Genomic DNA, 26,578 nt, shown 5'->3' with positions numbered 1-26,578 from the left:
CGCTCAGCTTTCTTTATAGTCCAACTCTCACATCCATACCTGACCACTGGAAAAACCATAGCTTTGACCAGATGGATCTTTGTCGGCAAAGTAATGTCTCTGCTTTTTAATATGCTGTCTAGGTTTGTCACAGTTTTTCTTCAAAGGAGCAAGCGTCTTTTAATTACATGGCTGCAGTCACCATCTGCAATGATTTTGGAGCCCTGGGCTTCCTACTGACCTTCTAAGAAAAGGGAATTTTGGACACAGAGACTCAGAGAGACACAGACAAAGCATCCTGTGAAGACAAAGGCAGAGTAAAGACAGTCACCATCCTGTGAAGACAGAGGCAGAGTAAAGACAGTCACCATCCTGCCTGCTGTCCACTGCACAAAATGGGGTGTGACTCTGGGACCTGGCTTCACGTGCATAAGCTCTCCCATCTATTAAACTGCTGCTGTCACAAAAAAAAATAAACAAAAGACAGAGGCAGAGACTGAGGTAATGTTGTCATAAGCCAAGCAACACCAAGGTCCACAAGGAGCCCCAAGAAGACACTAGAGCGGAAATCCAAACCTCCAGAATGAACCCACCGGCCAACACCTGATCTGAGACTTCTGGCTTCCAGAACCGTGAGAAACGTTCTGTGAGAACGTTTGGCTGTTCTAAGTCACCCAGTGTGTCCGAGCACGTTAGGACGGCAGCCCGAGGACACCAACAGGAGAGCTGCGGCCCACGGACCACGCTCACCACCCGACAGGCACGGTCCGTGTACTCTGCACCCTTTAGTTCACGTCGTGGGGTGCATGCGGTAACGAGCCCAAGAGAACACAGCTCACTGCGAAGTACCCCCCCACCAGCCCCCTATCCAGGATTCTGTGGTGCTGCCATCTTTGACGCTCAGCCAGCATTTGCTGCGGCTCAAACGGTAAAGAATCCTCCTGCAATGCAGGAGACCTGGGTTCAACTCCTGGGTCGGGAAGATCCCCTAGAGAAGGGAACGGCAACCCCCTCCAGTATTCTTGCCTGGATAATTCCATGGACAGAGGAGCCTGATGGGCTACAGTCCATGGGGTTGCAAAGAGTCGGATACAACTGAGCGCCTAACACACACACACACCAAAAATCTTGCCACTAACTTAAACACAGGATTTCCATATGGTCTGGCAATTTCACTCCATGGTATGTACCCAAAAGAACTAAAAACAAGAATTCCAACAGTTATCCCTGAATATTCATGGCAGTTTTATTCACAACACCCAAAAGGTAGAAATAACCCAGATGTCCATCAACAGATACGTGGAGAAACAAACTGTGGAACAGATACATATGGGGAGATATTGGGCTTCCCTGGTGGCTCAGAGGGTAAAGAATCTGCCCACAATGCAGGAGACCTGGATGCGATCCCTGGGTTGGGAAGATTCCCTGGAGCAGGAAATGGCAACCCACTCCAGTATTCTTGCCTGGAGAATCCCCATGGACAGAGGAGCCTGGCAGGGCTACAATCCATGAGGTCACAAAGAGTCGGACACGACTGAGCAACTGAGCGTAGCACACAGGAGATATTACTCAGTCACAGAAAGGAATGAAGCTTTGACACATGCTCCAGTGTGGATGAACCTTGAAAGCAATATGCCGAGACAAAAGAGCCAGACAAACGTCACATATCATATGATCCATAGACGTAAGTCCACATAGACCGAACAGAGATTAGTGGCTGCCAGGGCCTCGGAGGAGGAGAGAAGGGGGGAGAAACTGCTTAACGGGTGAGACATTTTGTTCTGGAACGATGTAAATGTCTAAAACGAGACAGAGGATACTATACAAGGCTGTGAGTGTAGTCATGCCACTGAACCGCTCACCCTATCATGCTTAAGAGCGTGCCATGTGAATCTCGCCCCAATACCTCACTTTTCGTGTAAATCCTGCACCTGATTCATAAACCGACAACGACGTCAGAACGTGCTCCCTTGTCGGCCTCCTCACTCCGCTCACCCCTGCAGCTTTCAGGACCGAGTCTCCACTCACCAAGCCAGCCTGCGAGCCCTTGGCCCACATGGCCCACCACAGCCTGGGCAGAACCTCCCATGAACACCTTGCCATCTGCTGCCCCTTCCCAACCTCAGCATCCACGAGGCCCACCAGGAGTCCTCGGTGAAGACCCCCAGAGACAGCCCACCAGCCACAACCAAGCCACAGACCCCTTCAAGACCAAGGGCCAGCACCTGAATCCCCATCACTGCAACCGACACCCTGGACTCTTCAGAGCAACTCCAACAAAAAAACCCATATGACGTGGGTGTCGACGTTTAATCCATGCCAACACTAGGGTAGCAACCAGTATTAATCCCCAGTTGAGTGGGTTGCCATTTCCTTCTCCAATGCATGAAAGTGAAAAGTGAAAGTGAAGTCGCTCAGTAGTGTCCGACTCTTAGCGACCACATGGACTGCAGCCCACCAGGCTCCTCCGTGCATGGGATTTTCCAGGCAAGAGCACTGGAGTGGGGTGCCATTGCCTTCTCCAAAAGGAAATGCACTGTCCACGGCATGGAGGGGAAAGTAAATTCTAAAAATTACCCAACCAGCAAGGTGGCCAGAATTCACCCCCAGCTCAGTCCAACGGTAAACAGTCCCTTAACCCTCTGGGACTCAGCCCAACAACTACCCAGCCACAACAGGCCCTGACAATGAGCTGCCGAATCAGTTTTGACGCAAATAAACTTGCAGGGATTTTCATCTGTGCTCAACAGACCCACACATGGCTGCAAACCCCGGTTCCTTCCGCCTCCCCGGACAACATCGCCTTTCATGTTTAGCACATTTTCTTCCCTGCAGTCCTTCCGGACAGAGGCGCCACCCTCAAACAAGACGTATGAAAATGCTTCTAGAGATTAAATGCCTGCAGCCAGGCTTCTGAAAGTGACCTGATTAAATACTTAGCCATAATACCAGTCTAGACTCAATAGATCAAACCTTTCTGGCTCAGGGCAACAGTGGCTGTGTGGCAATTGTGCAAAATAACGCTTATAAATGAAAGAAAGGAAGCCCATTTCTTTTGATTTTCTGGTAAATTGGGGGTTGGAGACTTAATAACGCCAGGCCAGTTTACAAGTCAGACAGCAGCCTCTGTGGAGGCCCCCTGGGGGCAGAGACCAGCCATCAGCCCGGGACACAGCTCTGGGAATAAATGAAATGAATCATGGCCAGGGGAATCAATGCCCCCACCCCCCAGCTTCCTTAAGCGCCCTTCTTTCCAAGTGGGGCTTGGAGACCGTCACTTCATTCTGTTTTAGGCTTCTGAATCCAGGGAACAGCCTCACTCCGTTCATCTTTTATTCTTTCAGCTTCTCCAACAAGCCACTCAACCCAGCTCCAAACCTCATACACACAGTCCCCTCTGCTGCGATCACTCGTCCTGACTCTTCTGCCGGGTACCTGCTGGAGACCCCCCAGGTCTCTATTAATGATACTTGCTCCTGCCAGCGCTCCTAGACTGTCCGGCCCCTGGGTAGGTGCCCAGGGGCACTGCAGATGCCATCACTCTTAGAGAACGCTCACTCCTGGCATCAGTATCGACTTTACAGCCAGACAGCAGGCAACCAAGGGCACACACTATGTCTGCCTGAATCTTTGGTGAGTCCCCAGCACCTCGAAGGGTGTCTGCCATGTAGACCCTGACTCAGTGTCGACTGAGTAATGAAGTGATGAAGAATTAAGGAAGTAACTCAGAGACAGTCTCTCTGGAGGGAAAGAGATGACCCAGACTTCCGTGGTGGTCCAGCGGTTAAGACTCTTTCCTTCTAATGCAGGGAGCACTGGTTTGATCCCCGGTCAGGGAATTAAGATCCCATGTGCCATGAGGCACTGTCAAAAAATTAAAAAAAAAAAAAAATTAAAGTAAGAGATCACTTACCAAGACGCCAACTGGAGAACAGGCTGCATCAGACAAAGGTCCCACACACACTTCAGGGCCTTCACCCTTGGGAGGGATGGCCATTTATTAAGCATTGCCTATTCACCTCAAGAAACTGGCCAAGAAACTCCCCGTCACATCCAAATTGAAGGAAAAAGCAAATCAAAGAGAGTAAAAACCTACCAGCGATTTCACACACTCGCACGTGAGACACCATGAGTCTGCAGACAATTCTCTAAAAATATGAAGAACAGACCGGGACACACGGTTTCTGAGCATCCCCTCCCTCCCTGAATGAAGACCAGCAACACCTCTGCACCTATTTCTCAAATGCATCTGTGCCCGAACGCTCTGGATTGGGGTCACCATAATAAATGACTGCAAACGTGGTGGCTACGAATTCTCTCCCAGGTCTGGGAGGCCAAGGGTCCAAAATAAAAGGTGGGGTGAGGGGGGCTCCCTCCTCGCAGCCTCCAGCTCCTGGCAGCCCAGGCGCTCCTCAGGGTCCCTTGGCTCCTGCAGCTCAACTCTAATTTCTGCCTCTATCCTCACGAGGTCAGGGGTCTGCCTCTTCTTATAAGGACCAGCCACCTTGAATTAAAGGCCAACTCTAATCTAGAATGACCTCATCTTAACTAATTGTGCATGTATGCATGCTAAGCCACCTGGGTCGTGTGCAACTCTTCGACCTTATGGAGCCCGCCAGGCTCCTCCATCCATGGAATTCTCTAGGCAAGAATACTGCAGTGGGTTGTCATGCCTTCCTCCAGGGGATCTTGCCAACCCAGAGATCAAACCTGCGTCTGCTCCAGCTTCTGCACTGGAGGTAGGTTCTTTACTGCTGAGCCACCGGGGAAAGCCCCTTAACTAGTTAAGACAATTATATCTCCAGTGACCCTATTACAAATAAGATCACAGTCTAAGGCACTAGGAATTGGGACTCTTTTTTTGGGGGGGGGCACAATTTAACCCATAAAATCCTACATCTTCATCCTAGAAATTGGATTAAATGATCCAGGCAAGATCCTGAAAGCATTAGGAATTGTGTTCTCCTCGAGTTAATACGCAAATATATGCAAATATATATATATGCGAACTGGTAGTTTTTCAAAGTTTAATTTTTTTCTTCTGTCTACTTTTCCTGGCTATCTAAATTCAGACTGAAGCTTACAAGTAGCTGAGAACTGAGAGCAAACGTCAAGTAATTTATGTGGGAGTCGAATGGTTCTACCCAACAGCTCTCTAATCCTTAACCTTTTCTGATCCTCTGGAGAAGGCAATGGCACCCCACTCCAGTACTCTTGCCTGGAAAATCCTATGGACGGAGGAGCCTGGTAGGCTGCAGTCCATGGGGTCTCGAAGAGTCGGACACGACTGAGAGACTTCACTTTCTTCTCTCTCTTTTTTTTAAACCAGAAGACAGCAGTACACTAAGCAGAGGTGGCTTTGTCACCAGGGACCTATTTTCAGGCTTAATGTGGTGCCAACGATGGTGCTCCCAAGAACTGAGTGATGAGCGGCGCTGAGCATTTAACACTTCTGTCACTCCTCCCCTCCACGTTTATAGCAAGTGGGCACCATCATTATCCCCATTTTACAGACGTGTAAACTGAGGCTCAGAGAGGTGACGTAACCAGCCCAAAGTCAAACGGGAATCCAGGGGTCTGAATTCAAACCAAGTGGGACTTCAGGGCTAGAAGAATCTCACTGTTACCTGGTTCAAACCCCAGCCTCTACACACACACAAATGCACACACACACACAGCAGGCACACCCCACATCACATCCCTGCCTCTCGGGGAATTCTGCCATTTTTCCATTCCTGCCTGTAGGATTCTAACAGCTACAGGTGCACAGCCTCCTGAAGGCTCCTCAAGAGGGTGCCCACCCTGGCCGGTTACATGGTAGTCACATCAGCACTGGCCAGGCCCCCCAGTCCTCGGTAGGCAGTCACACCCAGGGCTCCTGTTGGTCACCAATGACGTTTTTACTTTCGATTTAAAATTGCCATGGGAGCAAGTGGGGGGAGGTGGGGTAGGGGTAATGTGGGAAGAAGACTGGATGAAGGCGGTCAACTTCCAGGTATAAGAGCATAACTGGAAATTCTACTATAGTGCTAGAAGTACTAAGGATGTAATGTATAACCTGACAAATATAATTAATACTGCTGCTTGTTATATGTGAAAATGGCTGAAAGTGAATCCTAAGAGTTTTTATCACAAGGAACACTTTTTTTCTATTTTCTTTAATGTTGTATATAACATGATGTGTGTACATTAGCCGCTCAGCCATGTCCGACTCTTTGTGACCCCATGGGCAGTAGCCCACCAGGCCCCTCTGTCCATGGGATTCTCCAGGCAAGAGTACTGGAGTGGATAGCCATTCCCTCCTCCAGGGGATCTTCCCGATCCAGGGATCGAACCCAGGTCTCCTGCTTTGCAGAGAGATTCTTCACTGTCTAGGCCACCAGGGAAGCCCAATATATAACATGATGGATGCTTAATAAATACTGTGATTGTCATTTCATCATGTATGTAGTTTATATCAATATGCTGTACAGCTGAAACTTACCCAGTGCTCTATTTGAGCAAACTCCGGGAGACAGTAAAGGACAGGGAAGCCTGGAGTGCTGTAGGCCACGGGGTGGCAGAGAGCCAGACACAACTTAGCAACGGAACAACAGTGCCAATTATATCTCAGTAAGACTGGGAAATAAAGGGGTGGATGGACACACAGACGGACGGATGGATACACAGACGGATTCAACAGCCAGTGTTTTATTCCACTCGTGGAGCTCCCCACTGATGTCATGGGACAGACTCCTCCGATCAGGTCTGTACTCCAGGGCAAAGTCAGCCATCCCCTCCCTGCTCATGAGGGTTTCCCCAGCTTCTGAGATGAACACGGTACTCATTCCATTCACCAAAAGCAATAGTTCAAGAATATCTCATTCCGTTGTTAAAGAGCTGTCTGTACTAAGGGGAACTGGGAGGAGGAGGCGCGGAGCAGTGGGGGGGGGCGGGGAGAGAGAAATTTGGAATTAACAGATACACACTATTATATACGAAACAGGAAAATAATACAGACTTACTATATAGCACAGGGAACTATTTAATATCTTGTAATAATCTATAAAAGGAAAGAATCTGAAAAGGAATCTATATGCATATGTGTAACTGAATCACTTTGCTTTACACCTGAAAACTAATACAATACTGTAAGTCAGCTTCCGTTTAAAACTGCTGTCTCCACTGGACATTTTAGGTCTTCCTCCCACTTGTCATCTTCTCAGGAAAAGAAAGAATCAGAAGCTTTCCTGCTCTGGGAGCATCCCACGAAGGTTTTCTAATAACATCGCTTCCTTTGGTCTCAGCTGCCCCTTGAGGTTTTGGGTCGTCCACATGGCTGTGACTATGACACAAACACCCTGCCGCGTGTGTATTTTAGAAAGGGGTTCATGACCTCCCTGCATGGTAAGAAAAGGTAACAAGAAGGGTGAAGTGCAGAAGCTGGACCAGGTAATGCTGGGATTTCACCCAGCTTTGTGCATGTATGTGCCTGGGGTGTGTGTGTGTGTGTGTGTGTGTGTGTGTGTACACAATTAAAAACATTTTAGAGCATAAGTAAAAGTGAAGTCGCTCAGTCGTGTTTACTCTTAGCGACCCCGTGGACTGCAGCCCACCAGCACAAGCAGAGGGCAAATTAGGCTCACTGCCCAGGCAGTCAGGCTATAAGACACAAGATATTGTTGCTGTTTAGTTGCTAAGTTTTGAGACCCTGCAGTCTGCAGTCTGCCAGGCTCCTCTGTTCATGGGATTTCCCAGGTAAGAACACCGGAGTGGGTTGCCATTTCTTCTTCCAGGGGATCTTCCCGACCCAGGGATCGAACCTGCGCCTCCTGCATTGGCAGGCAGGTTCTTTACCACTGAGCCACCAGAGAAGCCCTGTATGACACAAGAAGCACTCATTAAAAAAAAAAAAAAAAAAAGGGAAACAAGACTCAACACCACCATTCTATTTCTCCAGGCTGTGATGCAACCGCAACCACGAGATGAAACATCATTAACTCAGTGATAAAGGCGGGAAACCCTGTGAAAATTTTATAAGCCGGTCTCAAGTTTGTGTAGGCTGACACATTTAAAGCAAAGCTGCAAAGCTGCTGCCCATAGTTGCAGGTGACCGGCAGACTTTGGCAGGTAAATAAAAGATCAATTTTAAGAATGGAAGAATAATGCCATACTATTGATGCCAAGATTGCTGAAGCTTCGTCCTTAGGAAACAATTCCATCCATCCTTCATTCCCAGGGCCTTACATTCTTCACTCTGAAGGCTGAGTCCACATTAATCCCACCTTCAAGCGCCTGCCTGTAAATCATAGGCATCGAAGAAGGAAATTGTACAGACAAATGCTTTTGAGCCCTTGACCATATGTGGTCCCCACCGGTAACTACTGATCAGGTGAAAACTGGAGATTTTATTTTCTGTTCAACTGAAGGCAACACAGCTGAAGAGGCAGGAATCCTATGGAATTGGATTTCTGTTAAATCACTTTTTTTAAAAAAAAACTTTCACTCAAGGTTCACTTCCCCTTCCCCACACCCAGCACTTCAGAGGCCTCTTGTGTTCATTAAAGCTCTAAACGGGGCCTGCCAGCAAGGGTCCCCGTCCAGCTCCACACTCACTCCCTGGCCCCTCAGTTAGGAAACCAAGATGATATTGCCCCTTTGGCTCTAAGAGCCTGTGAATTACTGCAGAGGTCCCCAACTGCCCCCAGGGACCCGTTTTGTGGAAGACAGTTTTTCCACGGACTGCGGGCGGGGGAGGGGATGGTTTGGGGATGATTCAACTGCCTTTATTTCCATTATTACTACATCAGCTCCACCTCAGATCATCAGGCATACAACCCCAGAGGTTGTAGGTGCACGCTAAGTCACATCAGTCGTGTCCAACTCTTTGCGACCCTATGGACTGTAGCCCACCAGGCTCCTCTGTCCAAGGGATTCTCTAGGCATGAATGCTGGAGTGGGTTGCCGTGCCCCCCTCTAAGGGATCTTCCCAACCCAGGGGTCAAATTCAAGTCTCTTATGTCTCCTGCATTAGCAGGTGGATTCTTTACCACTAATGCCACCTGGGAAGCAGCTGCGGACCTCTGAATTACTATATACAACATAGATAACAAACAAGGACCGACTGTATAGCACAGGGAACTATACTCAGTATTTTGTAATAACCCACTGAAGGAAAAACAACTTGAAGAGAATATATATGTGTACGTGTGCACACGTGTATATTTATATCCACACGTAGGTATAATGAACCACTGCGCTGCACATCTGAAACAAACACATTGTAAAACAAGCATGGAAAGTGAGAAAAAGTGAAAGTGCTCGTCGCTCAGTCAAGTCTGACTCTGCGCAACCCCATGGATGGTAGCCCGCCAGGCTCCTCTGTCCATGGGATTCTCCAGGCAAGGATACTGGAGTGGGTAGCCATGCCCTTCTCTAGAGGACTTTCTCCACCCAGGGATTGAACCCAGGTCTCCCACACTGCAGGCAGATTGTTTACCATCTGAGCCACCAGGGACGGAATCTAAAGTATGACTCAAAGGAACTTACTGACAAGACAGAAATGGACTCAAAGACACAGAGAACAGACCATGGCTGCTGGGGACGTGGGGGGGAGCAGTGGGTGGCAAGTTTGGGTTAACAGTCGCTGACTATTTTATGTAGAATGGATAAACAGCAAGGTCCTCCTGTTTCGCTCAAGGAAATACATTCAGTATCCTGCAACAAACCATACTGGAAAAGAATCTGAAAAAGGAAGGCACACACGTGTATAACTGAGTCACTTCGCTGTATAGCGGAAGTTAACACAACGCTGTGAATCAACTCGACATCAATAAAATAACAGAAAGATGTATAAGCTGAGCTGAGCCCGGAAAAGCTTGACAGGGGGAGGTAAATAAAGGGATTTCCAGGCAGACAAAAGAGCGCGTGCAAAGGCACTGTGACATGACCAGAGCACACAGGTGGGCGTGCCAGAACGTGTGTAAGGACGCACCACCAGGCACAGTGAGGTCAGCTGAACGAAGCCCCTTTCCCTTCTGTACCTGGGAGTCGTCCCCAGTCCCGGTTCCCACAGCCGTCTCTCCCTTCCTCTGCCTCTCCAGGCTGATCCTCAAAGCAATACCCGCCCTGTCACCCCCAGGAACAATCCGAAGGAACTTGGCTGCCTGGTCACGGTGCCTGGGAGACCAAAACGCATTCCTGCCTGTGAAAGACGGGCAGCACAACACACATGACATTAGAAGGACTTGAAAATAAATCTTGCGAAGTTAATAGAAGCACAGCAATTTGGAAGAAAAATAATCACATTTCCCTCCTGCTAAATCATTATTTGCCCCTGGTAAAGTCAATTATGCTAAAGAAAATAAGTTATTATTTTCGGGGAGCAGGGGGGAATGGAGTCTTGATAAGTGCCTTGACTCCAGCAAATAAAACTCCAAGAGCGAATGCTTGACTTCCCGTCTTGATGAAGGTCTGTGGGGAGCCTGAACGGTATTTCTTAGACAAGATGCTGGGGGTGGGCCATCACGCCCCTGGTAATCTGTGCATCTCTGCCAGGACCCGACCTCAAGACTGCTGCTTGTCTCTCAGAAAGAAGGACAGGGCAGCCCGGCGGGCTGCAGTTCATGGGGTCACAAAGAGTCTGACCCAGCTTAGCAACTGAACAACACCAGGGAAGAAACACAGCTGTCAGCTGACCACCCGCAGACAGCCCAGGTGCCGGCTGTAAGTCCCACCCCCGCACTCCCGCAGGCTCCCTTCTCTCAACACTCTTGCCCAAAGCACCGCCTTTGGAAGCAAGTCCTACAGGTTTCTAACTTTTCCTCCCAAATGTGTGGCAAAGACTTTGCTTCTAGCAACACAGGCACTAGCGCAAACAACCACCCCACGCTGCGCCCGCTACGCGATACTGCTGCTGCTGCTGCTGCTGCTAAGTCGCTTCAGTCGTGTCCGACTCTGTGCGACCCCATAGACGGCAGCCCACCAGGCTCCCTGTCCCTGGGATTCTCCGGGCAAGAACACTGGAGTGGGTTGCCATTGCCTTCTCCAATGCATGAAAGTGAAAAGTGAAAGTGAAAAGTGAAAGTGAAGTTGCTCAGTCGTGTCCGACTCTTCGAGACCCCATGGACTGCAGCCCACCAGGCTCCTCCGTCCATGGGATTTTCCAGGCAAGAGTGCTGGAGTGGGGTGCCACTACCTTCTCCACTACAGTAAATACACAGAGTGCTAGGTAGCAGTTGGGGTGACTCCCAGCGCTCCGTTGACGCCGGTGGGAGCCATCCGGCCCCCAGGGGGACACGTGGCAATGTCTGGATCTATCTTGGGTTGTCACCACTGAAGGAAGGGAATTCTTAGTGGGATCAAGTGAGTAGAAGCCAAGGGTGCTGCTAACTACCCCACAATGCACAGGACCAAAATACAGCCAACCCAGAAAGTCACTAGTACACAGATCACAGAAACCCACTTGGCATGAACTCACCCATTTAAGCCTTGAGCAACTCTGGGAGGCAGAAACTGTCATCCACAGTTGACAAGGAAGGACAAACGCATGGAGGGGCTACGGAGTCCCCAATGCATCGCAAGCCAGCGCCACATCCTGGCTGGGATGGGGCCGCCTCCCCTAGATGGACCTTCTTTGCAGTGATGTCACTGAATACTTGAGGCTTCCCTGATAGCTCAGCTGGTAAAGGATCCACCTGCAATGCAGGAAACTCTGGTTCGATTCCTGGGTTGGGAAGATCCACTGGAGAAGGGATAGGCTACCCACTCCAGTATTCTCGGGCTTCCCTGGCGGCTCAGCTGGTAAAGAATCTGCCTGCAAGGCAGGAGACCTGGGTTCAATCCCTGGGTTGGGAAGATCGCCTGGAGAAGGGAAAGGCTACCCACTCCAGTATTCTGGCATGGAGCATTCCATGGACTGTATAGTCCATGGGGTCGCAAAGCATCAGACACGACTGAGTGACTTTCGCTATCACTGAACACTTCAAGGACAAGGCTGTGGGCTTCGGGCTAGTCCCCTCCCCCACATTCAGGGCAGCTGCTCCGAGTCCCTAACCAGGCAGCAAGGACTAGGACTCCTGGTCCACCAGCCCAGAATCTGCTGTATGGGACTCAGGCTGATGAAATTAAGAGGGAAACCAGTGTTGGATGGCATCACCGACTCAAGGGACATGAGTAAACTCCAGGAGTTGGTGATGGACAGGGAGGCTTGGCCTGCTGCAGTTCATGGGGTCACAGAGAGTTGGACACAACTGAACGACTGAACTGAACTGAGAGTGCTGTGAGCTTGGGGGAGGGAGGCCTCTGGTCTCTTCCATCCTGACTCCCTGACCCCGGGGCCTTCTTGCCCCCTGCCCAGGCTCTCCCCCTGCTGCCCCCCTCCTCATCCCTCAAGACTCCTGGGCCCTTGCGGCTGAGCACCATTCTCACTGGGGCCTCAGCCCTCACACATCCCTGTCCCCCCAGCCCCAGGTTGGGAACCATGGGGACAGAGGGACAGAAGGGATCAGGAGGCAATGCCAGGACAGGGAGACCCTATGGAACTAAGGCAGGAGATTGCAGACGGTGCTCCAGGGCCAGCCAGGCAGCCAGCAGGACAGAAGTGCGTCAGGAAATGAGGCCAAAAAGGCTGGGGAGGGTGTCTTAAAGGATGCCCTTTCCACGCAGGCGGCAGCCACCTCGGTCTCAGAAATCCGATCAGAGATCCCAAGAGCTGGGCTGGACACAGCTCAGGGCTCAGAGGACACAGTCTAAGACAAACTGAATGAGTTAGTTTAGGCATGAAATTAAAAAAAAATCAAACAGATCCACATCCTTGCAATCCCCAAAGCCCCAAAGACCGCAGAGTTGTGGGTAAGTCACTCAAAGGCAAGAATCCAGCGGAGATGAGACACAGGGTAACTCTGGATCCTCAATGTCTAAGAACAAAGCTGGCAAGTAAACAAGAAGGAAGGAAGAGAGGGAGGGAGGGAGGAGCTGTACCATTTTCTTCTCTGGCTAATCTCCCTGGGGCTGGCGACGGCCGCGTTCACCCCTGAAGCGGGGACACACTTACTCCGTGACTACATCACTGCTCAGCCCTACACACGGGTTCAGCTGCCCAGCTAAGCAGATCATTCAGAATGCTCAGCTGCCCAGAAGGCTAATCAATTATCAGACAACCTGTCGCACATAAAATAAAAGTTACAAAACTTGATGAAAAGTAAAAGCTCACACGGTCCTCTTTCAGTTAAAGACAGATGAAAACCATCACCAGATGCTGCCCATGTTCTCTATAATAAGTGAATGGAACACGGCGAGCGAGCCCGAGTGACGCTTCTTCCTGGGGCAGGCTCTTCTGTACACGTGATCTGGGCTCCTCCAGGGCGGCTGAGAGGTGAGCACAGGCTCTGGGACTCTGCCAGTGCCCAGGTGCAGGGTCTGAGGTCGGGGAGGTGGAAAAGGCTGCACGAGGCATTGGGCCCAGACCTGGATCCCAGACCTTCAGACTCCTGGTCCAGGGTTCTCTAATATCCCACACCATCCAGCCCCCTCATGCCACTTTAAGTTACTGCAGTTCTGACCAATCCGCCCGTCCAGCCCTTTTCAGCACCCACTGAGTCATAAAGACAAACGCTACTTCAGAAAATGAAGACTCGTTCACTGCAGTAGTCTTCACAACAGCCAAGATAGGGAAACAACCTCAAAATAGGGAACCTCAAGATAGGGAAACCTCAAGATAGGGAAACAACTTCAACGTCCATCGACAGATAAAAGGATAAAGAAAGGGTGGTGTGAATATATACAAATACAGTGAAATGCCACTCAGCCATTAAAAGAAAGAAGGAATGAAATAATGCCACCTGCAGTAACATTTAAAAAATGAAGATCATGGCATCTGGTGCCATCACTTCATGGCAAACAGATGGGGAAAAATGGAAACAGTGACGGATTTTATCTTCTTGGGCTCCAGAATCACTGCAGATGGTGACTGCAGCCATGAAATCAAAAGATGTTTGCTCCTTGGAAAAAAAGCTATGACCAACCTAAGCAGCATATTAAAAAGCAGAGACATTACTTTGCCAACAAAGGTCCATCTAGTCAAAGCTATGGTTTTCCCTGTGGTCATGTATGGATGTGAGAGTTGGACCATGAGGAAGGCTGAGCACTGGAGAATTGATGCTTTTGAACTGTGGTGTTGGAGGAGACTCTTGAGAGTCCCTTGGACTGCAAGGAGAGCCAACCAGTCCATCCTAAAGGCAATCAGTCCTGAATATTCATTGGAAGGACTGATGCTGACACCGAAGCTGCAATACTTTGGCCACCTGATGAGAAGAACTGACTCTGGAAAAGACCCTAATGCTGGGAAAGATGGAGGGCAGGAGGAGAAGGGGACGACAGAGGATGAGATGGTTGGATGGCATCACTGACTCGGTGGACATGAGTCTGAGTAAGCTCCGGGAGTTGGTGATGGACAAGGAAGCAGTCCATGGGGTCATGGAGAGTCAGCCGCGACTGAGCGACTGCACTGAGCAGTAACACATGGACCTAGAGACTGTCACACTACATGAGTTAAGTAGAAAGAGAAAGGCAAGTACGTGTTACCACTCACATGTGGAATCCTAAAAAACGCTACAAATGAACTTATTTGCAAAACAGAAACAGAATCACAGACACAGAAACAAGTGTGCGGTCACCAAAGGGGAGGCCGTGTTGTTCAGCTGCTAAGTCAGGCCGCACTCTTTGTGACCCCATGGACTGCGGTCCGCCAGGCTCCTCTGTCCATGGGATTTTCCAGGCAAGAATCCTGGAGTGGGGTGCCATTTCTTCCTCCAAGGGATCTTCCCGGACCAGGAATCGAACCCTCAACTCCTGCACTGGTAAGTAGATTCTTTACCACTGAGCCACCAAAGGGGAAGGAGGGGTGGATAAATTAGGAGTCTGGGATTAGCAGAGGCAAACTACTCTATATAAATCAGACACACAACAAGGACCTACTGTATAGCACAGAGAACTATACGCAACATCTGACAATAAACTATAACGGAAAAGAATCCAGAAAAGAATATACGTATATATATGGACACACACAGTATACAGCTATGAAACTGAAGCTGTACTTTGCTGTACACCTGAAACTAACACAACGTTGTAAATCAACAGTACTTCAATTTACAAAAAAGAGAAATGATTCCATTCTTATAAGGAAACAAACGCTAACACTGAGGCAGACGCGGTTCTCAGCAGGCTTTAGTAAACATCTTCTGAAGCCAGAAGACTTCAACAGACTTCAGGGGTGGGAATGGGGTCTGGAGGTGCTAAGTACATTTTAGGGTGGTGAGAATGGGAACTGCCAACAAATATGAAGATGACCAGTTTAGAAGGCAGCCTTCTTTATGCTCTCGGGCCCACTCCCCCTGCCCCAGGACCCTTCTGGGTTAAGTACACAAAGAACATCCTGAAATGCTATAGGACTTAAGTAGTGGAACAAACATCAAAGAAAAAGGCAGCAGCTGCCCCCGTTTACATCCCTTCGCATCTTTGCAGGGGTCTGGCCATCTGTTCTGCCACCGGACTGTCAGGGACTAAAAGGTGTGAGATCTTACAATCCGGTGTTCAATGCCCGTATTTCTAACCAGTCCACCACAGTTCATGCTGATCAATGGAAAATGAGTATTTATAGGAATAGGTGGAGGAGACCCACCTCATCTTCCTCCTTTGGGGCACACAGCAGGACTCTATCTCTGAGTCCCACGTGCTGGCCAGGGATGGAGCTCTGAACACAAGAATGAGCGCAGAAGTGTGGGTACCAGTCCTGGCCAGGAAGAATCTCCTGTGAACTGTCCTGCATCTCTGTCTTCCCCCATCCACAAGTTAAAAAGGCAAGATGCTGCAGACGGCAGAGCCACAGGATAGAAAAACCCTTAGTCCCTGAACGAGTAGACAGAACAGAGCCCCTGGGTCCCCTCCCCACCCCCACTTGGGCTGTGACGTGAAGAAAAAACGAACTTTCATGGTATGAAGCCAGCAAAACGCTGGGGCTGTTTGTTACAGCAACTGCTGCTGCTGCTGCTGCTGCTAAGTTGCTTCAGTCGTGTCCGACTCTGTGCGACCCCATAGACAGCAGCCCACCAGGCTCCTCTGTCCATGGGATTCTCCAGGCAAGAACACATTTCCTCCTCCAATGCATGAAAGTGAAAAGTCAAAGTGAAGTCGCTCAGTCGTGTCCGACTCCTAGCGACCCCATGGACTGCAGCCCACCAGGCTCCTCCGTCCATGGGATTTTCCAGGCAAGAGTACTAGAGTGCGGTGCCATTGCCTTCTCCAGTTACAGCAACTAGCCAACCCTAATTCAGAACAGAAATCACAACAGTTACACGTGTACCTAAAAGTGTACTTAACGTATCCACGTTAAGTTAAACAAAATCACTCCAGAAGGCACATAAACTTTGTATCACACTCCCGAGGACAGGCAGGAACAACTGTGCACAGCAAATGGGCCAGGAAAAAAGACAGAGCAACATTTTTGATGAGAGATGTATCCCTGGAAGCTTCAGGGATCTGCCCTGGGAATCCGTAGGAACTCAGGCTGCTGGTCTGACCTCAGTGTGAACATTAAAGTTTTAGGGAGGCCATGAAACATCTCTCCCCATCCTCCACCCACAGCTCCCAACCAGCAGGAGATGAAAAGCAACGGGGTCAATGTTGCTTTGGTCCCCCAGTCAGACTGGGGAGCCGGGCAGAGCCCGAACTCACTAGAGCAGCCTAAGGCTTCTCACAATCAATAACAAAAGGAACTAACCTTGGCCAAGCACAGCCCAGGGGCCAGGTTGGAAGTGGGCTATCTCTTTATCCCCAGAACTGCCCAAAGAGGCTGGCGTGATCACCAGTTTTTACAAAAGAGAAAGCTTAAGGCAACAATTCAGCCAAGTCACTTGGCTAGGAGGAGGTGGAGCTGAGATTCAAAGAGGAATCTCTCCTACCCCAAACCTGTGATCTCTTGGCACACACCGCATGCTAAAAGAAAACATCTTTTTCTCCTTAAGGCACCCAGATGAAAATTTAACAAGCTGATAGGCATCTGTCTGGGGTGAAACCATCTGCCTTTTGAAGGCAGAAAGCGCCTCTGTGTATGTACTCGCAGCAGCCCACCAGCATGCAGGTAGGCGGATGACTGCAGTCTTGAGCTAACACAGAGCTTACACTCAATCATCCAGACGACTGCCACCAGCAACACCCTGCCCTGGCCCGTTAGCTACCGAGATCAAAGCGCCGCACGAGCACCCCGGGGCCACTGCACACTGGGCCTGCGGTGACTGTTGGCAGAGCCAGCCTCCTGGTCCACAGAGTGAAGAGCAGCCCCTGGGATTGTCTGCTGGGCCAACGTGAATGAGCAACTTGGGTACCCAGGGCCTCCTCGCCATCACGGGAGAACTGGGATTCCGGATCCAGCATGGTCTGGCCACTCTATTCGAGCCACAAAAACACAGTTGGTAAGAGACTACAAACAAACCTAAGGGGGATGTCACAGTCTCCTGAGACTCAGCCAGGTGAGCACAGGTGGGTGACGCTCGATGAGTCATCCATCTACACCCCGCCAGGCTGTGACACCACACTTCAAAACTGCACAGCTTCCTTTCAGGTCCCAAATGACCAGACCTTAAAGTCCTGTCCATAACTGGATAACAAGGACTTTCCACATCTAACACAGAAACTAACTAGAGTCCTGAACTAGATTCTGTGAGCCTTGTGACCAAAGCGGGGGGAGCTTCCACCACGAGCGCCCACCTCCCACCTCTCACCTCCCTGGGGTCCACCCAGCACTGGGGACCCACACCCTTACAGAAAAAGTCACCCAGATGGTGACCCCCGCAAAGGCAGAGTGAAACGTAAGAGGAAAAGCCTTAATGTCGTGATAATCACACTGTCAGGGGCTGTGTCCCCCAAAACTCAAAGGTTGAAGCTCAAACCCCAGTATCTCAGAATGTGGCAGGATATGGAGACAAGGTCTTTAAATAAGTGATGAGGGCAAAACAAAGTCATCAGGGTGGATTCTCATCCATGAGGGGGGTCTTTACAAGAAGAGATTAGGACAGAGACACACACAAGGGGGGACCATGGGAGGACACAGCAAGATCTGCAAACGGACGAGAAGTCCCAGCAGGAACCAGCCCCTTCGACACCCGGGTCCTGGACCCCGGCCTCCAGAACCAGGAGGTAAGAAATTCCTGCTGTTTAAGCCACCTAAGTGTGTGCATCGGAAGGCAGCAAACCCACAGTCACCCCCTGCCCTGTATCCACAGGGGACTGGTTCTAGCACACAGATACCCAACTCCGTGGATGTGCGAGTCCCTTGTGTGAAATGGCACCCCCTCTTCACCACGTTCCTCTCTGAGGACGACCCCAGGACACAGAGAGTCTGAAAAGTGAGCGTCTGGGTGAGCCGTTGGCCAGCGGTGTGCAGCACTGTGTACCTCCACACCGCCAGACTGTCTCCAGCCTCCCCTCCAGAATCTTCCCTGCAAGCTGGACTTCTGGCCCTTCCCTGAGCAGACCCAACTATCTCACCAAATCCATCAGCAGCCCCCCGCCTCCACCCAGCACCCAGCCCGGCTCGTCTCCCAAATTACACCAAGATCTCCGTCAAGGTGCACTGCAGTGAGGGAAACGCAAATTCCAACCCCAACGACACACCGCTCAGACTGGGGAAAACAGAAACACGTGTCAGTAAGGATGCGGAGAGACTGGATCTCACACACACACGCATGCACATGCACATACGCACGCACCTGCACACGTTCACATACACATGCACACACGTGCACACATGCATGCACACACATACCTTCAAGTACACACGCACGCACATCACACCTTCACACACACACACATGCAGACACGCATGTACACACACCTTCACATCACACACAAGCACACACCCATGCACATGCACAAACAGGCACGTATACACACAGCTGGTGGGAATGTAAAACGGCCAAGCCACTGGGGAAAAGTCTGGTATTAATAGTGTCTTAAAAAGCCAAACCACCACACAGTTCAATAATTGCACTCCTGGGACTTCCCTGGCAGTCAGGTACTTAAAGACTCTGTGTTCCCAATGCAGGGGGCATAGGTTCAATATCTGGTCTGGGAACTAAGATCCCACATACTGCACAATGTGGCCAAAAAAATTTTTTTAATTAAAAACAAACAAAACACAACTGCACTCCTAGGCATTTATCCCAGAAGATGGAGATTTCCGTTCACACACACACACACAAAACCTGTGCATGAGTGTTCACAGCAGCTTTACTCACAATAGCCAAAACCAGACATCCTTCAACGAATGAACAGTTAAACCATCTGTGGCACGTCCAACATCACGGGACACTACTCAGCAAAGAAAAGGAACAAATCGCTGATACACACAGCAACCTGATGACTCTGGAGAATTATGCTGAGGGAAAAAGGCAATCCAGAAAGCTTACATACTCAAGATGCCATTCACGGAACATTCGTGAAATTACAAAATTGCAGAAATAGAGGTCAGATTAGTGGTTGCCAAGGATTATGGGGCAGGGAAACGGGAGGGGGGTGCGGCAACAAATGGACCACGGGAGGGGTCCTGCGGGGGATGGAGACGCTCTGTATCTTCAACGTCTACATCCAGGTTCGGACACTGTTGGAGTTTTACAAGATAGAACCTCGGGGAAAACCGGCGATGTGTACGTGGGGTCTCTGTATGACTTCTTACAACTGCTGTGTGTAATTATATGGAAATCCAAAGTCTAACGAAGAGAGAGGAAGGAGGGGAGAAAGGAAAGAAGGAAGGGGGGAGAAAAGAGAGAAGAGAGAGAGACAGAGACAGAGAGAGGTCACAGGGGCCCTCGGGCACAGGCACTTGGCTTCTGGGCTGCACCCAGCTCAGGACTCACCACTGACTATTTCTCTACCTGCATCCTCAGAGGTCACAAGAACACAAGCGAAAGAACAATTCACACACCCTCAGGCAATCCTGATAACACTCCGCTATTCTGGGCCGACCCTGGCACAACAATACATTTAAAATGTGTATAATGTTTCCCAAGTAAAATCAGATTTGCAGAAATATAATACACTCTTAAGTTTTGTTTTTCTGCAACTGCAGTGAATGAAAATGTCTGCATTTCTATTTACTTACGATGAAATGTAATTTTTCATCCCCCAAAGTAGCAGCTTGCTTGCTATTCCAGGCAACATGAAGGATCTCTCTGCAGCTCCACACTCCCAAACTTATTGGAATACTACCATATTCCTAGCAATTACCATTGCTCAGAGCTAATCTGAATACACACGTCATAATCTCTATTATCAAGCAAATGTCACACTCCCCGGTAGAAAATTAACTTTGGAAGAAGAGCCTTCCTTCAGCCACGGTGACTGTCGAATCCAAAGAGGAAATCGCTTGTCACCACATTTCTAAACTGCAATTCATTAAATTAAAAAAATTACTAAAAGCGTTGCTGCACGGACTGCCTGGCTTATCTCAAATGCTGACCTCAGCACTTTGTGCTCTGAGGACACTATCTCAATGAATCCCCACTGGTCTCTGCGGAAGGCAGGCTTGAGTCCCCTTTCCAGATGAGGAAACTGAGGCTAAGGAAGCAGGAGTCATTTGCTCAAGGGCCACATGATGACTAAGACCCAGGAGTCAAAGATGTCTCGGTGCCAATACCCACATTCCCTGTTTGAGTTTGGCCTGGAGTGAAGAGCGAAGGACATGTGGAGGTCAACCTGCCTCCTGGCAAAGCCAAGGCTGGAAAGAGAACCCAGTCTCGCCCAGGCTGCTCACCACACCACCTCCATTCCCGCCCGACTGCTGCCATAACCCATCACCACGCCCTTGGCAATTGAAAACCACCCACGTTTATTATCTCACTGTGCTCCAAGTCAGACGCCCAGTGTTCCTGGGTCTCAGAGCCAAGGTGCTGGCCAGCTGGGCTCTCACGGGAGGCTCTGGAATGAATCTGTTTCCGGGCTTACTGGGGGCGCTGGCAGAATCCAGCTGTGGCTGCAGGACCGAGGTCCCCGTTTCCTTGCTGGCTGTCAGCTGGGCCACCCTGAGCTCCCTGGGGTCCTAGCAAGTGGGCTCCTACATCTCCGGGCCAGCAAGGGGGCGTGGAGCCCTCCCCAGCCTCGGAGCCTGAGTCCACTTCTACCGCACCTCTCTACTGCGAGCAGTCAGAGAAAGTCCTCTGCTCAGGGGACCCAGTGTCTGCTGCCGTTCAGTCACTCAGTCGTGTCCGACTCTTTGTGACCCCACAGACAACAGCACACTAGGCTTCCCTGTCTATCACCAATTCCTGGAGCTTGCTCAAACCCATGCCCATTGAGTTGCTGATGCCATCCAACCATCTCATCCTCTGTCGTTCCCTTCTCCTCCTGCCCTCCATCTTTCCCAGCATCAGGGTCTTTTCCAGCGAGTCGGCTCTTCACATCAGGCGGCCAAAGTATTGGGGCTTCAGCTCCAGGTGAGTAACTTAGGACTAATCAACCCATTTCAAGGTTCGTAACCGTAACCACACCTGCCAAGTCCCTTCTGTCATGCCACACATCATATTCATAAGTCTTGGGGATTAGGGAGTGGATATTTGGCAGGGGTTGGGGGGCATGGCGGGGAATATTCTGTCTCCCACACCGTCAAGGAGATATGAGCCCACCATCCTCAGAAAACTTCCCAGATCAAATATATGACTTAAGTGAATTCTTATAAGGCAAACACCATCAGGCTGAGAATTAGAACACTGCATCTTTTCACCTAATCTTAGCAACTGTATCCACATGAACACAATTTTACAGGTATTGGGACGTTATGACTCAACTTAGTCGGGGGTGATGGAAAAGTTCAGCTGGCCCAACCCCTGAGTGTGACTGAGTTAGGTCAAAGTTCATGCCTTGTGTTAATAAGCCAGTCTGTAAACACTGACCCACCAAACTCACACCCAAGGGGAGACAGGAACAGGCTGGTCAATTGCACAGGTGACCATCACCACCGCCCCCGCCCTGCCCCAACCCCATGAATCCCCGGGGGTGCCGGGATTTCCTGCCTTTGCTGAGGAAGCACGAGATCAGCTGTTTACTCCTTTCCCGACTTTACAGAACAAATAAATAACTGAAGTGTCTTACTTACAAACAATGCTTCTAACAGAACCTAAGTACTTGCAGACAATGAGCTGTGATTCATGTTTGCAAATGAGATAAGAGTTTTACCATTTTCTCTCCCCTCGTGATCTATTCACAGCCCAAGTCGCTGCAAGCATGGCTCGCCCACAGACCCACCAGAGCCCATCTAGGGAGACACAATCTCCTTATGAGACTCCAGCCAAAAAAGTTTTGTGGTTGGTGAAAGGGCTCTCTAGGAGTTTTCCCTTAGGCAGAAAGAGCCAGTTAGCTTGGGGAAATGGATTCCTACATACAGCACTTCCATCTTCCCAGCCAGCCCAGGCCCTGAGAACCAGGGGACCCCTCCCCAGGCAACTGCCAGACAGGAGGGGCACCTGGTTCAAGCACCCTTGGCTTCCTCCTGCCCCAAATCAGGAGTTCTAAGCCTGCCCGCCCTCCTTGACAGGATGTATTTAAAGCTCCTTCTGCTGCTCAGAGATGGGTTGTCTTGTCATCTTCTCCTGGTGACACTAAGTAGAACAGCCCCCTCTGGGTCCCCTGACTGCCTGACTGCCACTCACATCCTTCCCAGAACTGCCTCCAAAACCATCCAGGAAACTTCTCTTCTTTGAAACTCTTCACCTTGGGAGTTTTCTTCAAACCAAAGTATGAGCCCAAGGTGTGATATCAGAAGGCACTGCCATGCATGCATGCTAAGTCACTTCAGTCGTGTATGACCCTTTGCGACCCCATGGACTGTTGCCCAGCAGGCTCTTCTGTCCATGGGACTTCTCAGGCAAGAATACTGGAGTGGATTGCCATGCCCTCCTCCAGGGAATCTTCCCAACCCAGAGATCAAACCCGAGTCTCTTGCATCTCCTGCATTGGCAGGCAGGTTCTTTACCACTGAGCCACAAAAGCTTCCAGAAGGCGTCTGCCTTACTGCAGAAAGGACACAGCCACGGTCACGCCCAGAGCCGCCTCCCCAGTGGGCAGACCCTGCTCGTGAATGTTCCCCTCGGTCTTGAGACACAAGCCACTATTCAACCATCTACACCTACAGGGTGATCACTGACACCATCCAGGTCACCCCAGGAACCAAGAGGATCAAGGTGTCTTAAAATACGGTGTCCCAGGATCAACGTGTACACCTGACTATATTTAAAATGGATAACCAACAGGGTCCTACTGTTTAACACAGGGAACTCTGCTCAACCTTTGTGGCAGCTTTGGATGGGAGGCGAGTTTGGGGGAGAATGGATACAGAGGGAGAATGGACACATGTATCTGTACGGCTGAGTCACCTTGCTGTAGACCTGAAGTATCACAATATTGTTAATCAGCTAGACTCCAATATAAAATACAAAGTGTAAAAAAATATATATATAGTATCCTAAAGAGAAGCCCCTTCCCCATCACCTGGTGGGGGGCTGGGGGAGTTGACCATTAATGAGCTCTAGAGCCACCACCAGGGTTTCAATGGCATTCGTCTGTCCTCGGCCTCTGTGAAACGGGGGGGACAGTGAGTAGACCCCAGCACACAGGACGAGGGGCCAAGTCCCAAGCAGGATGGTGGTCTCCTGCCCTCTGCCTGCCTCTCCCCAGAGCTCCAGCTCCTCCTTCACCTCTCAGTGCAAGTTCCCCGAGGGTCGCCCTCAGCCCTCAGCCTAAACACAGCATCCCAACAGGCTCCCCACAGCCCAGACCCCCCCCACCCCCAGGTTGCAGTTACCCCAGCAGGAAACTCCACTTCCCCAAACCTCCCTCATCCAATGCAGATGGATGGGGTTATTTCTATGGGTCTGAAACCATCTGAATGCACACAGGATGCCACTTAGAAGTTTAGAAACAGAGCTGCCATCGGAAAGCCCAGCTCTGTTGGGCTATTGACATTTGTAAACAAGCCTGAGTCTCAGATGCCTGAGTCTCTAAAAGGCGGTGGGGAGGGAATTCAGCCACTGCGGTCCTGAAACAGGGCCGCTCCTGCACTAAGACAGCACAGGCCCAGAGGGGACCTAGGACCGTCCCAGTGCCCACTCTGCATCTCTGGCATCTCGCAGATAAGCCACTGGCATCACAGAAAAAAAAGAGAGTGCCCTGGGGACGAGCAGCACCCAGGAGGCTTTGCAGTAGCAGGCGGCCTGAACCAGACCAGCAGCGGGAGTGGGAAGACACTCTGGGTGACCACACTGCAAAGGTTCAGAGCCCCAAAGGCAAGACAGGGGAGGGACCAGGAACCCCAGGGAGGTATCCCCTGCCTTCGGAGGAGGCCCAGGTCAGGCAGAGTCCAGCCTGGCCTCTGAGGAGATGGTCTCCGCTTTGGACCCTGGAGCAGGAGGAAAGAGACTGAAAACCAACTGGGAAGCTGTGGAGCTGGGGGACCAGCCGCCCACCCAGACAGAAGCCTTGGGTGGGTAAGTCAAGAGAAGACAGGAACCCACAGGCCCCGGCAGGCCAGGCCCCGCCAGAAGGGCTGCAGGGCGCACAGGGCCCAAGGGGGCCGTTTGTTTGGCCCTTAAGGAAAGTGTCTCTGGAATGTATGTGTACTTGGGCAGAAATGTAAACTTGCAACCGGACTCCCCTCACTCCCCTCCGCAAACGACAAAGAGCCACGGAGCCAAAACCCGTCCTGCCCTTCCCAACTCCGCTCCGGGGACGCGCTCGGCTGCCGGCCCCAGGGTCCCGCGCCGTCCAGGGCAGGACCACCAAGCTGCCGGGTCGTGCGATGGGCCGCCCCCGGTTGCACGGGCCACCTCCTTCCGCCCAGTCCCCCCGGAGGAGAGCACAGTTCTCCTCTCCTTGATCGCTGCAACTCGAAACGGTCCACCCGGGAGCCCCAGACGCTGAGCACAACTTCACCCGAAAAGCAAAAAAAAAAAAAAGGCGCGGCTGAACAATGCCCCCGGGGGCCTCCCGGCCGGGCCCGGCCCAGCTGGGATCGGGGAGTCCGGGGGCAAGCCCCGAGAGGCTGGAGGGTTCGGCCGCCGCGGTGCCCGTCCCGAGAGCTGGGTGTCGGAGGGGACACCCTCGGGACGTGACACAACCCGCCGTGTACCCCCCCAAACACACACCCAAACACACCCGCGTGTCCCTGGCCCGGCTCGCGCGGGCTCCGGAGCGAGCTCGGGGACGGCGTGCGCCCCGGGCGCCGAGTGGGCAATGCCCGCCGACGGGAGCGCGATCGGACCCCCCGGGCAGAGGGGGAGGGCTGGGGACGCGGGGCTCCGGGCGCCGCGGTCACTCCGCGTCCCCGCCCGGGCCGCCTGCAACAGGCTCCCGGGTGCGCCCCCGGCGGCCCGGAGCCCCGCGCGCGGCGCGCGGAGGTGCTCACCCACGCCGTATTTCTCCTCGCGCTTGGTGGGCACCCAGCGCGTCATGCTGCCGCCCGCGCCCCCCGCGCCCAGGCCGCCGCCGCTGCGCCAGGAAACTCCGCGCCTAGGCCGCCATTTTCCATCCCTCTCGGGCCGCGGCAGGATGGGGTGGAAAAAGTTTGCGGCGGAGGCGGTGTCATGTGGGACGGGGCGGGCGGGGCGTCGCGGGCCGGATGGGAAAGGCCGGGAGCGCCAGCGGGAGGCGGGCCGGCGGCGGGAGGCGGCGGGAGGCGGCGGGCGGGGAGCCGCGCGCGCGGCCTCGGCCCTCGGCGGCCCTGCCCCGCGCTCCGCGCCCACGACCCCCACCCCCAAAGGAGCGCCCCCCGCAGGGGCTGTCGTCTCCTCCTGATGTGCGGGACTTCTGCGAGTCGGGGTGCCCTCCCGAGGGCTGGATCTCATACACCCAGAAAGGGGGTGCCCCCTGGCCGGGAAGCGGGCAGGGGGAGTCTTGGCAATTCGTGAAACTTCTACATCAGACCGACTCCCAGTGATGTGAGGTTCCCCCCCATCCCCCACCCCTGGTTTGAGGGACAGGCCTGGAGCTGAGCAAACCAGCAGGATCCCTGGGAGGAAGCCTTCCCCGGAGCGCGTGGTTCATTCATTCATTCGTTTGGCAAAAGTTAACTGAGCACCTACCCAGCGCCCAGTGCGCTGAGCACCAACTAGCCAAGTTAGGGAGGGGGAGGTGATGGGTAGAATAACAAGACATAGGTTGGCTCCTAGTGCTTGGGTGGAGACACCCAAGGAGAGTGGGAAGAGCCAGCGCAGTGCTGGCCTGGGGTGGGGCGGGGGTGGGGGGGGGGGGGGGCCGGTTAGGGGGCGTTGCGGGAAGGTGACCTCTTGCTGGACTGTGGAGTGAGTGCATTGACCCAGAGACCTCAGCCTCCTTTGGTCCCAGAAGCCTCTGCAAGCTGAGTAGGACAGGAGGTCTGTGAAGAGGGGGAGACGGGAACTGGAGAGAGGGTGCTAGCCTGGAAAGGAAACCCCAGTCCCGGCCTGGAGCAGACACACTGGCCTCTTAGGAACTTGGTATCCACTGTGCTAAGCGTCCTCAGGCTCTTGTGTTTACCGCACCAGGAAAAGATTGGGGGGGGCTTCAGATTTTCTTCAAGTTAACACACACAAATTTA

The 26,578-nt window shown here is 51.7% G+C and overlaps 1 protein-coding gene across 2 annotated transcripts in view; it reads right to left on the bottom strand.

Annotated features, from left to right (window-relative positions):
• DOCK1 (dedicator of cytokinesis 1) overlaps positions 1-25,862 on the bottom strand; it is a 556,534-nt gene extending 530,672 nt beyond the window's left edge. For both annotated transcript variants that reach the window (XM_005225872.5, XM_002698580.6), the window contains exon 1: positions 25,409-25,862. In XM_005225872.5, the coding sequence (XP_005225929.2) occupies positions 25,409-25,847 (439 nt within the window). In that variant the 5' untranslated portion in view covers positions 25,848-25,862. The remainder of the gene's footprint in view (positions 1-25,408) is intronic.
• Between the last annotated feature and the right edge of the window lie 716 nt (positions 25,863-26,578).

The sequence above is a fragment of the Bos taurus genome, chromosome 26 (assembly GCF_002263795.3).
Source record: "Bos taurus isolate L1 Dominette 01449 registration number 42190680 breed Hereford chromosome 26, ARS-UCD2.0, whole genome shotgun sequence".
Lineage (NCBI taxonomy): Eukaryota > Metazoa > Chordata > Mammalia > Artiodactyla > Bovidae > Bos > Bos taurus.
Note: the sequence above shows the minus strand (reverse complement) of the source record. Positions and strands in the feature narration are given on the sequence as shown.